This window comes from Urocitellus parryii, chromosome 6 (genome assembly GCF_045843805.1).
Source record: "Urocitellus parryii isolate mUroPar1 chromosome 6, mUroPar1.hap1, whole genome shotgun sequence".
Taxonomy (NCBI): domain Eukaryota; kingdom Metazoa; phylum Chordata; class Mammalia; order Rodentia; family Sciuridae; genus Urocitellus; species Urocitellus parryii.
The window spans coordinates 64,724,338-64,736,491 of NC_135536.1; the positions used below are offsets into that span (position 1 = coordinate 64,724,338).

Genomic DNA, 12,154 nt, shown 5'->3' on the forward strand with positions numbered 1-12,154 from the left:
TCAATGCCGATTTCTAACTCCTATTCCAGGGTTCCCTACAGCCTTAGACCTTTGAATCTGGGGTCTCTATGCTTCTTTATACCTGTTTCATGAAATGGTTACTGAAGTAGTACCACATGGTAAGTGTTTAAATTTTGGAAGGGAAGGTCATTTCAAGTGAATTTAAAACCAGAAGCTTTTTTACAAAAATGGAAACTGCAAACAAGTTTGAGTTTTGGAAAAGTTACTTTTGATAATCTAGAATTTATGTTAATATTGTCAGTGATTTATCCAACTGTATCCTACTTTTTAAAACTCCTATCAAACAACCTCTAGTACAAGACTTAGATAAAAAGGACTTGTCCCAACTTACAATATCTTTAAGAGATCTGCTTTGACTCCAAATTCCTGACTCCCAGAGAACCAACCCTCTTTTTTTGTGGTACGGAGGGCTGAATCCTATACGTTTTAGGTACAGAAATTTAAGCAAGGGGGAGGGAAACAGGAAATACTGGGGACTGAAATGGAACAAATTATATTCTATGCAGCTACAATTATGTCAAAACGAACCCCATTATTTTGTATAACTATAATATACAAATAAAACATTTTTTAGGGCAGGGCCTGGTGGCAAATGACTACTCCCAGCCACTCAGGAGGCTGAGGAAGGAGGATCACAAGTTCAAAGCCAGCCTTTGCAAATTAGCAAGACTCTTAAGCAACTTAGCGAGATGCTATTTCAAAATACAAAATAAAAAGGGTTGTGGATGTGCTCAGTGGCTAAGTGCCCTGGGTTATATTCCCAGTACCCCAAAAAATTTCTTTTCAGCAGAACAGCCTGGTATGATAACACATACCTGTAATCCCAGTGACTTGGGAGGCTGAGGCAGAAGAATCACAAGTTCCAGGCCAGCCTCAGCAACTTAGCAAGAAGATCCAGTCTCAAACACTAAAAGGGGCTGAGATTGTAGTTCTGTGATAGAGTGCCCCTGGGTTCAATCCCCAGTATCAAAAAAATTAAAAGTTTAAACAAAGATCCCCTTCAGGCAGGAGATTCCGCATATTTACATATATACTTAACAGGCTACTGACCTGGTATCTACATACCTGTATTGTGTATTTCCTCAGTAATATACATGCCTTCTCTATAGGTCAATCCCCCCACAACAGGGGTTCCTGTGGCTGGAGCCAGTGTAGGGTCAAATGCATCAATATCAAAACTCAGATGGATTGGCCTTTGTCTCCTGGAAAGGAAGAGGACCAGAGAATACATATTTAGTTGTGCTTGTAGACTCATTCATTCTTCCTGTTATCGTAGCTCCTTGATTTTGTTGTTTTTTGGTCCTGGTACTTTGTTAAATACAGCAAATTTCCAGGTTTTTTTCTTCCTGAAAGTTACTAAAAGTGTATGAGATTCCTACACTACTTCATGTTATTGGTATTTGTTCTACGTATTTCAGACAGATTAACTGCCGATTGTATTTCTGGTGTACCCTGGGCATTAGAGCCTTGTTCGTTACTGTCATTAGAGGGAATTCTTCACTTTCACATGACACTGGGCTCTGATATACTAATTTAAGTTAGCATGATCTGAGTTATAGTTGCCTTTATTCTCTAACAGCAGCTGAACTTAATACTAATTTTATGTCTGCAAACTTAACATCTGCCAATTCCAACTTGAGTACATGTGTCCAACGGCTGAAACTAACATACAGCACCCTGAAGTAAAAACTCAGGATTGGGAAAATGCTCCTTTAAGTTAGCATATTATTATCATTCATCTGACATCTTTCTATATTACCAAGATTTGCTTAATATTAGACTCAGATGAAGCAATAATAATGAGGCTGTGAAGAATGGGACTGTTGGAACAAGGAATGCCTCACATCTCAAAAGATAAGCATTAAATGGAGATAAAGCCGGGCACAATAGTGCCTGCCCTGTAATTCCAGCGGCTCAGGAGGCTGAGGCAGTATGATCGAGAGTTCAAAGCCAGCCTCAGCAATTTAGCAAGGTGCTAAGCAACTCAGTAAGACCCTGTTTTTAAATAAAATACAAAAATGGCTGGGGATGTGACTCAGTACTTAAGAGCCCGTGAGAAATTCACAAGAAACAGGAGATCTGGGCAGTGACTTAAAGGAAATTCCCTCCCAACCCCAGAAAAAGAATATGACTCAAGTTTCTATGCTAAAGAGACAGGCTAAGGTGTGACACCCATTGAGAGTTTGCTCTGTCCCTCTCTGGGATCTAGAAGTAGACATACATTGTAGTTACTTACTTGCCAATCAGCAGATCAAATGTCTGTTCCATGACCTTCTGAATACCAAGTCGATCAATATCTCTCATGGAAAAATACTGAATATCATAGTTCTTTAAAATAAAGCTGGTGAGAAAGAAAGAAAGGAATCCTTAGTTTAAAAGCTATTTTTAAGTGACTCAGGAGGCCTCAGCAATTTAGCAAGACCTTGTCTCAAAAAATAAAAAGGGTTGGGTATGTAGCTCAGTGACAAACCACCCCTGGGTTCAATCCCCAGTACCACACACACACACACACAAAAAAAAAAAAAAAAAAAAAAATCCAAGTTTTTTAGCATGTATATTAGGGGGTTTTGCCTTGTATTGACCTACAACAGATTACATCAAGTGTCAACCTTTAAGAGGAACATAAATAGCCAGCACAGGCCCAAAGCTTAAACTTACTGTTCAGGAGGGTCCACATCTCTTAGGCCGATATACACAATACTTGGGGAAGAGATACAAGGTTTGATCCAGGAAAATCCTGGGAGTTGTGGTACCTATGAAAAGAGGAGTGAACAAGATTATAGGATTAATTAAGAATTCTTGGTCTCACCAAGATAATCACCATGTGTTTCCAAAAGTGTGTAATCACTTTTTCCTCCTGTCCACAGGATATGTTTAAAACAACACAAGACACACTTGATCTAGGAAATAAACTTCACAAGAATGGAAATGTTTCAGAAGGGGAACAGAAAAACAATACAACTTTCTCAAGGAGAATGAAAAAAATTTTTCTCAAAATGGTCTTGGTTTACCATTAACTAGTCTAAACAGTAGGACTACACTGATTTGCCCTTTTGGTTCCTTTGCACATTGCTAAACTGTTTACAGATTGGTTCTTAAAGTATAACTCAATTGCCACCTCAAGTTGCCAACAACCAAACAAACTGTCTAATGAATAATCTTTGTACTATTCTGGTTTAACCTGGTTTCTCGCAAAGGGGGAGGGATATACAGTTACTAGTTTATGCCTGTCTTGGCATTAATGTGCCTCCCATGTCTTCTCTATAGCTTAGGAAAATATTACCCAGAGGTAAGCATAGCGTTGCTTATCTGAGGGTGTGGCCTGGGAGCCTCTAACCAAGGAGTCCTCAGGCTATGAGACTGTCCATCACTAGATACTACCACCTTACTTTTTTAGAGAATTATAAGCACCCTGAGAGCAGGGACCATGTCCTAGTCATCTCTAGATCCTAGCATCTAGCAGACTGTCTGACACACAGTAGTATTTAGTGAACAAATGAAAGGTTGGTAAGCCTCATGGAACCCATCCTTCACTCTAGTCTTATTGAACAAAACCTCCAAAGCCCCAGGAATAACCCTGTAAGCCATTTACCTTCTCATTCTGTCCCACTAACCTTGTCCTGTAGTTCTCTGAGAAGAAATGCAACTGGCTGTCCATGGAGGTTTCCTGATGAAGTGGTGAGGGGTGTATTGATGTCAGCATGGGCATCAACCCAGATGACACAAAGGTCTGGGCAGTGCCGGGTGTGACCACTAATGGTTCCGATTGCCAGGCTGCAAAGGACAAATATTATCTTCAAGGCCCTCTGCTTTGCTATCATCATCAATAAAAAATATTCTGAGCCAACACAGCTTACACTCTGTCCTCAGGGCAAAGTCAGGGCCTGGACTGGGTTAAGGTAAAACAAGTTTCCTGGGTTGTTGTCCCCAAAGATTAACCTTGAGTGGATTAGATATGAGAAATATAAAACTCTGAGGACTGGCAGCATGATAGATGTATTTCCTGTCCCAAAAATTCATGTCATTTGATCCATTAACCCTGGCCCAGAATAGGACCTCAAATGTTTGTTCAGTGAGTGAAATCTAGTTAAATGAATTGATCTATGTGTAACAAATCAAAAATGTTGCTTACTACCTCTTAAGGTCTCCACCTGGGAGATCTAATTTTAACTTACAAAGAATCAGTTAACTTTTTTTTTTGGCAGGGGGGAGGGTCCCAGGGATTGAACCCAGGGGCACTTACCACTGAGCCACATCCCCAGCCTGTTTTTATTTTCTATTTTGAGACAGGGTCTCACCAAGTTGCTTAGGGCCTCACTAAATTACTGAAGCTGGCTTTGAACTTCCAGTCCTCCTGCCTCAGTTTCCAAAGTTGCTGGGTTAGAGATGTGCACCATTGTATCTGGCCTACATTAACTTTTTATGGATTAAAAACTATAAATCATGGCTGGGGGAGTAGCTGGTACAGTGCACTTGTCTAACTCTGGGTTTGATTCCCCATCAGCACACACACACACACAGTGGAGTATTATTCAGCCATAAAGAGGAATAACTATGACATTTGCCAGTAAATGGATGGATCTGAAGACTATCATGCTAAGTGAAATAAGCCAGTCCCCAAAGGTTGAATGTTTTCTCTGATATGTAGAAGCTAACCCACAAAAAAGGGGTGGGGAAGAATAGAAGTTCAGTAGATTAGACAATGGGGAATGGAGGGAAGGGAGGGAGGGTAGAAAAAGGAAAAACAGTGGAATGAATCTGACATAGTTTTCTTATGTACATACAGGGAAACCACAGTGAATCCTACCATGTGTACATCAAGAATGGAGTCCTAATAAGATTTATTCCATGCTTGTATAATTATATCCAAATGGATTCTACTGTCATGTATAACTAAAAGAACCAATTTTAAGAAGAAAGCACTATAGCTATTTTTGCTTATATGTGCCTGAAACCTGAAAAGTCAAAAAGTTGTTAAAGTCATTAAAGTAATAAGCCAATCCAATTTAAGACTTCATGTCCACCACTGCATAAGACAAGTTATTTGCATATTATCTGTGTTAGCATGGCATTCAAATAACTTTCAATGATTTGTTTTTGCCTTTCTTTGTCCTTGGGCTCTGCTTACATCAGCTACCTGTTCTATCTCAACTGCAGGAATATGGCTGATGAGATTGTGGCTGGAAAGCTGCCCAGAAACAAAGTTGAGTTTGGCATAGACAAGAAATGCAGTTTAAGCATTCTATAGCCATCCTTGATCAATAAAGCACAAGACAGACTTTCAGGCTCCCCTTGAATGACAATATGGTCTAGTGCTAAAGGCAGTGAATTAAGGTAGATTACTGGAGTTTTTGTCCAGGAAGAGCTGTGAGATTGAAGACAAATTATCAAACTTCTCCAGACTTCCACTTCCCTTTCTGTAAGATAGGAATAAGAGTACTTGGCCTGTTTTAAGTCAGGACTGGTTTTGGTTGGGGGGCGGGGGTGGTACTGGGGATTGAAACCAGGGACACCACTGAGCAACATCCCTAGTCCTTTTTATTATTTAGAGACAGGGTCTCACTAAATTGCGTAGGGCCTTGCTAAGCCTAGCTTTGAACTCGATCCTCCTGCCTCAGCTTCCCAAGCTGCTGGGATTACAGGTGTGCCCTACCATACCTGGCAGAACTGGTTTGATAAGTAAGGTGATGTTGCATATAGTACTATATAAAAGGAGTGATCAAAACATGCCTCTTCCTTAAAATGGTCAATAGCCATTCAAATTATACACTTGTCCCTTCCTTTATAGACTATTCCAGATTGCCTAGGTTTTAGCATTGAATAGGAAGGAAGGAGGTAATAACATGGGCTGCAGTATAGATAGCTACAGGTAAAAAAGAAAAAACAAGGACCATGGTAATCACATTGAAGAGGTCCCCAAAGAGTGAGACCTGACTACAGGAAAGACTAAATAAATAATCTTAGAGAGACAGCACAGAACTCTAAAGTTGATTTAACTGAATGCCCCAGTCATCATACTAGTGAATCTAGGTCTGATGACTCTATTATCCTTCCTGAATTTTTATTCTAATAAGGATTCTACGTGCTGTGCTTCTCGGCTGAACAAAAGCTGAACTTCTGATAATGATCTGAAAAGCTCTTAGAGTACCTCAGAGAAAGTTATTCTGTTAGATCTGAAAAGAAAAATTAATTGCAGTGGGGGCCACAATGGATTTGAATCCTATCTCTGCTATTTCTTGGCTGTAGGCCTTGGATAAGTTATCTAACATCTGGCTTTCGGTGCTTCCAGTAATAAATAAAACCATAAAATACATTGAAGTGCTTCTAGTGCTTCATTGCCTCTACCAATAAACGTCATTACTTAGCTAAAATAACAGTCCCCTGTGAAATCTGACTATTCAAGCACAGACCAACTTCTTTCTTCTCTGAAAGTCTATAGAATTCAATATTTTAAAAAAATTTGTTCCACATGTTTTAATTTCATCTAACTGGAATAAACTGCAAAGTTTCCTACAAATCCTTAGACTGCTGAGAAAACATCAGTACAGTGCTCAGTGAAGTATATACTGACCTACTAAGAGACAACGGCTCCAGTGATCAAATACATTAGTCTCCTAGGGTATTGTGGACTGGAAAGTATATTCACATTCTAAGGGATGATCTCTAACAAATCTATTAGAAATGTTAATAAAAATGCCTAAATTTGGGTTGGGGTTGGGCTCAGTGGTAGAGCGATCACCTAGCATGTGTGAGGCCCTGGGTTTGATCCTCAGCACCACATAAAAATAAATAAAATAAAGGTTTTGTGTCCAAATATAACTAAAAAACCAAATAAATATTTTTGAAAAATGCCTAAATTTAGTCCTGATGTATTCTTCCAGTTCTCCAAAATGAAAGCCATGTTTTCTAGAAAACTTAAGAAGCATGAAACATGGTGACTAAAAACCTTGCTTAACCTACCTTTGTACTTGCTGTGTCAAATAACACAAATCCTCTTACTATTCAATGTGTTACACAAAGCAAAATACACAGTTCCTACAAAAGTTCGTGATATTAGACATTAAAATGATGTTATATACACCACACCCTAAAAATACTGTAGATATTTTTCTTGGGATGAGGAAACTAAGATAGCAGCTAAGTAATGAGCCCAAAGCAACATGTTATCCAGCCCCTCACCACACCTGGCTCCAGCTTACCTGTGGTCGCCTCCCACGGTGACACAGCTGTAGCCACCTGATACTGCTCTGCTGACCACCTCTGCCAGTTCCTGGTTGGCAAGGCCCACAGAGCGTGGGTTCACTATCAGGTTGTTATAGAGATCATCTTTGGGCACTGGAGTAAAACTCAAGTCTCCAAAGTCTTTTAAGCGGCAACCTAGAAACAAGGGGTGATAAGAAGAATTGTATGTACTTTTCCAATTCTTACTGGCCTGGGATACTCATGGCAAAGTATACATCATACTTATTTTGTCACAGTAAAAATTAAAATGTCACATAAGTGGCAGAATTGCTCAATTCAGTAATCCTGGGAAGTAAACCCTCTTTTAATTTTTTTTAAGATGTAGATGGACACAAAACCTTTATTTATTTATTTAATATTTTTTGGTAGTGAGGATTGAACCCAGGAGTGCCTAACCACATCTCCAGCCCTTTTTTTTCTAAATATATTTTTTATTTAAGAGACAAGGTCTCACTGAGTTTGCTTAGGGCCTTGCTAAATTGTATAGGGCCTTGCTAAATTGTATAGGCTGGCTTTGAACTTGCAATCTTCCTGCCTCAGCCTCCTGAGTTGCTGGGATTACAGGTGTGTGCCACCATACCCAGTGATTATTTATTTTTTATGATTATTTTATTTATTTTTATGTGGTGCTAAGAATCAAACACCGTGCCTCACACGTTATGCAAGCACTCTACCACTGAGCTATAACCCTAGCCCAAGTAAACCCTCTTAAAAGAACACCATTTTTGCAGCAGAAACTGAGCTTTACAAACTAAAACCAAGAGGTATTATTAACTTAACCTAAATCACAAAATTGGTAGCACATGTCCCAGACTTATAAAGGGGAAGTAAAATACCAAAAGTAACCAACAGGATTTAAAGAAAATAAGTACTATTAATTAGGACCAAAATACACATATAGAAATTCTCAGACTTTTTAAAAATATTTTTTAGTTGTAGTTGGACACAATATTTTTATCTGTTTATTTTTATGTGGTGCTAGGTATTGAACCCAGTGCCTCACACATGCCAGGCTGGTAGAGCACTTGCCTGGCACGTGTGAGGCAATGGGTTCGATACCTAGCACCACATAAAAATAAAATAAAGCTATTGTGTCAATCTACAACTAAATTTTAAAAAAATCAGAAGACCTAAAGCATACGAAAATATCTGCCAGGCATGGTGGCACATGGCTTTAATCCTAGCAACTGAGGAGGCTGAGGCAGAAGAATTCCAAGTTCTAGACCAGCCTCAGCAATTTAGCAAGGCCCTGAACAGCCTAGTGTGATCTGTCACAAAAAATAAGGGTTTGCGGGGACTGGGCTTGTGGCTTAATGGTAGAGTGCTCACCTAGCATGTGTGAGTCACTGGATTCAATCCTCAGCACCACATAAAAATAAAATAAAGGTACTGTGTCCACCTACAACTAAATATAAAAAATAATAAATAAGGGCTGGGGATGTGGCTTAGTGGTAAAGTGCCCCGAGTTCAATCCCCAGTTCAAAAAAAAGAAAGAAATATATAATATATAACATTTGTTATGGGGGCTGGGGATGTGGCTCAAGCGGTAGCGCGCTCGCCTGGCATGCGTGCGGCCCGGGTTCGATCCTCAGCACCACATACAAACAAAGATGTTGTGTCTGCCCAGAACTAAAAAATAAATATTAAAAATTCTCTCTCTCTCTCCCTCTCTCTCTCTTAAAAAAAACATTTGTTATTACAAATTACTGGCAACTGTTACGCTTTTTTTTTTTTTTTTTTTTCTTCAGTGCTGAGGATTGAACTCAGGGCCACTTTACCACTGACTTACATCCCCAACCCTTTTCATTTTTTATTTTTGAGACAGGGTCTTGTTAAATTGTCCAGACTGGGCTCAAACTTTTGATTGACCTGTTTTAGCTTCCTGAGTCATTGGGATTATAGATATATGCCACCAAGCCTGGCTGGTTTAACATAAATTCTTATTTAGGATTCACAACAGTTCTATGAAGCAACTAAAATAATGCCTTTTCCATACAGTATGAGGACACTCAAGCAAAGAAAAGTAACTTACCTAAGGTCACATAGCTGCCAAATGCCAGAATCAAGATCTAGCAGGGCACAATTACACATGCCTGTAATCCCAATTACTCAGGAGGCTGAGACAGGAAGATTGTAAGTTCAGGGCCAGCCTGTGCAACTTAGCAAGACCCTGTCTCAAAAAATTTTTTTCAAAGAAAGGGTTGGGAGGGTAGCTCTGTGATAGAATGCTTGCCTAGCTTTTGCTAAACCTTGGGTTTAATCCCTAGTCCAAGTCATCTGGCTCTAATATTTGTATTTCTTACTGTACAGTTTGCCTCCCAAATAATTCTTCCTGTTTCCAGTACTTTAAGAACTCAATAGCCAGGCATGGTGACGCATGTCGTTTAGGAAGCTGAGAAAGGAAGATGAAGAGTTCAAAGCCAGCCTCAGCAACAGCGAGGCGCTAAGAAACTCAGAGAGACCTGTCTCTAAACAAAATACAAAATAGGGGTGGGGATGTGGCTCAGTGGTTGAGTGTCCCTGAGTTCAATCCCCGGTACCCCCCCCAAAAAAAATATATATATATATACACACACACATACACATACACATTCTGACAACTTTGAATACTTTCTACCTATATTGTAGGTGAAAACTAAACAATCCAATTCTATCCAAAAGGGACATGAGGGCTATGGTTGTGGCTCAGTGGTAGAGCGCTTGCTAGCATGTGTGAGGCACTGGGTTCAATCCTCAGTACCACATAAAAGTCAATAAATAGAGGTATTGTGTCCATCTACAACTAAAAAAAATTAGAAAAGGGACATGAACTATGAGAGAACAGAATGTTACAGATTGTATGCTTAGGGCCCTGCTTCTCAAACTGGTGTCTAGTTATTGGGGTTTAGGGGGACTGTAACATCTCAGTGTCTGCATGGATTTGTTAAAGATTTGGATTAAGACCAGCATGGAACCGGGCGTGATGGCACACACCTGTAATGCCAGCAGTTCAGGAGTCTGAGGTAGGAGGATCTCAAATTTGAGACCAGCCTATGGAATTTAGCAAGGTCCTGTCTCATAACAATAAAGGGCTGGGGATGTAATTCAGTGGTAAAATTTCCATGTTCAATCCCTAGTATAGCTAAAAGAAGAGGGGGTGGAGAAAGGAAGAAAGAATGAGTGAGCATAAAAGACCCCACATGAAAGATTTATCCAGACAAGTAAGAGGAAAGGAATGAGGGAAAATGCAGGTAGGAGAAGAATGACAAAAAAAAAAAAAAAAAAAAAAAACAACAACAACAATGGGAACCAAGAGAAAATGACCAAATAAAATCTTTGTTTTGTTTTGGGGCTGCTGGGGATCAAATCAAGGGCCTCATGCAGGCTAGGCAAGCCCTCTATCAGAGAGCTACACCCCAGTCTATAAAAAATCTTTTTTTTTTTTTAAGAGCTCAGTGGGACACTCAGGAGGCTGAGTCAGGAGGATCACAAGTTTGAGACTAACCTCAGCAACTTGCTGAGTCCCTGACTCAAAATTTAAAAAAATAAATGACTGAGATTGTAGCTCATTGGTAAAATAGAAAATGAAAATCTTTTAAAAAGAAAGTCAAGAACTGGGGATGTAGCTCAGTGGTATAGCACTTGCCTAGCATGTACAAGATCCTGAGTTTGACCCACACACACCACCAAAAAAAAAAAAAAAAAAGCCACAAGTAAAATCATTATTGACTTCACCAAATTTCAAAATGTGGGGAGGACACTTTAGACTTAAGAGAAATGAAACTCTAACTTTGAAGTCAGTATCAGGTGTGGTCAGATCTTGAATGTTAGTGCCTATTCTAGGGTGTTTTTATTTGTATTTTTAATCTCAACAACCCCTTCAAGCATATTAAGCATTAGGTTCTTACTGGATTAAAACCCTAGAGCATGTCTGGTGTTTTGTAATTAGATGCATAATTATAAAAGCCTTATAATCTAAATAATAATAATGTTAATATTAACTAACTTTAGAGACCTCTCAGTGAGCTACACCCCAATCTATAAAAATCTTTTGCCAGGCACTTTAACTCATATTAATCCTCACATGCAAAAAATATACTGAGGAATTAAAATTTTTGTAGGTAAGTGACAGAACTTGGGGAACTCTCAAGACCAATCATGGAAATCAGGCTGTAGACTCAAGTAAGTGCAACAGAAAACTGCACTCTGCTCATTTGTATTTTCTTACTAGGGGGAAAACAAATAAACAACAACAACAACAAAATAAAACTGAACAAGGCCTGAAAATAATTTAGTAGTGTTAGAATAATACTGTCCAAGGAAGAAAGACTGAATTTTGTAAAAAGATTTTGATCATTAAATGTGTAACTGTGCTTTGGATTGGGTTAACAGAGTAATTATAGCATAAGGACTGGAATTTAGCTCAGTGTTAGAGCACTTTGCCTAGCATGCTCAAAGCCTTGGGTTCAATCCCCAGCCCTGCAGGGGCAAAACCAAAGATTAATTGAGAGCCCATATGGTGGATTCTCCTAAATTACCCAACTTTATTTACTCTATTTTCTCACCAAGCCACCTTATGGTTACTCACTTGGTTTCCCAGATGCCTTCACTTACTCACAAGGGCTTCCAGACAGTGCGTGCTGGGAGGTCTCTTGCTCAACATAATTACGCAGAGGCATTTTGTTTTATCCAGCATGGTTAGTGTGAGTCTGGGTATTAGAGCCTGAGAATCTCTACACACAGCAAGCTTTGTGTTTCTGGATCCACAAAGCTCTGAGCCTGACCAGGAAAAAATTAATTATCTTGAGAGGCCCTGCCTGAGCGGCCTGCCCTCTAGACTCCTAACTCAGCTCTTTAATTTTCACAATAAGTACCAGGTAAGAACTAGGAATAGCAAGTATTAAAGGATCAG

At 39.4% G+C, this 12,154-nt stretch overlaps 1 protein-coding gene across 1 annotated transcript in view; it reads right to left on the minus strand.

Annotated features, from left to right (window-relative positions):
* The window catches only part of Arg2 (arginase 2), a 38,105-nt gene that overhangs the window by 1,726 nt on the left and 24,225 nt on the right, over positions 1–12,154 (minus strand). Inside the window, exons 2-6 of the mRNA XM_026385114.2 lie at positions 7,221–7,398; positions 3,636–3,795; positions 2,680–2,774; positions 2,258–2,362; positions 1,087–1,223 (exon numbers count right to left, since the gene is read on the minus strand). Of these exons, the coding sequence (XP_026240899.1) occupies positions 1,087–1,223; positions 2,258–2,362; positions 2,680–2,774; positions 3,636–3,795; positions 7,221–7,398 (675 nt within the window). The remainder of the gene's footprint in view (positions 1–1,086; positions 1,224–2,257; positions 2,363–2,679; positions 2,775–3,635; positions 3,796–7,220; positions 7,399–12,154) is intronic.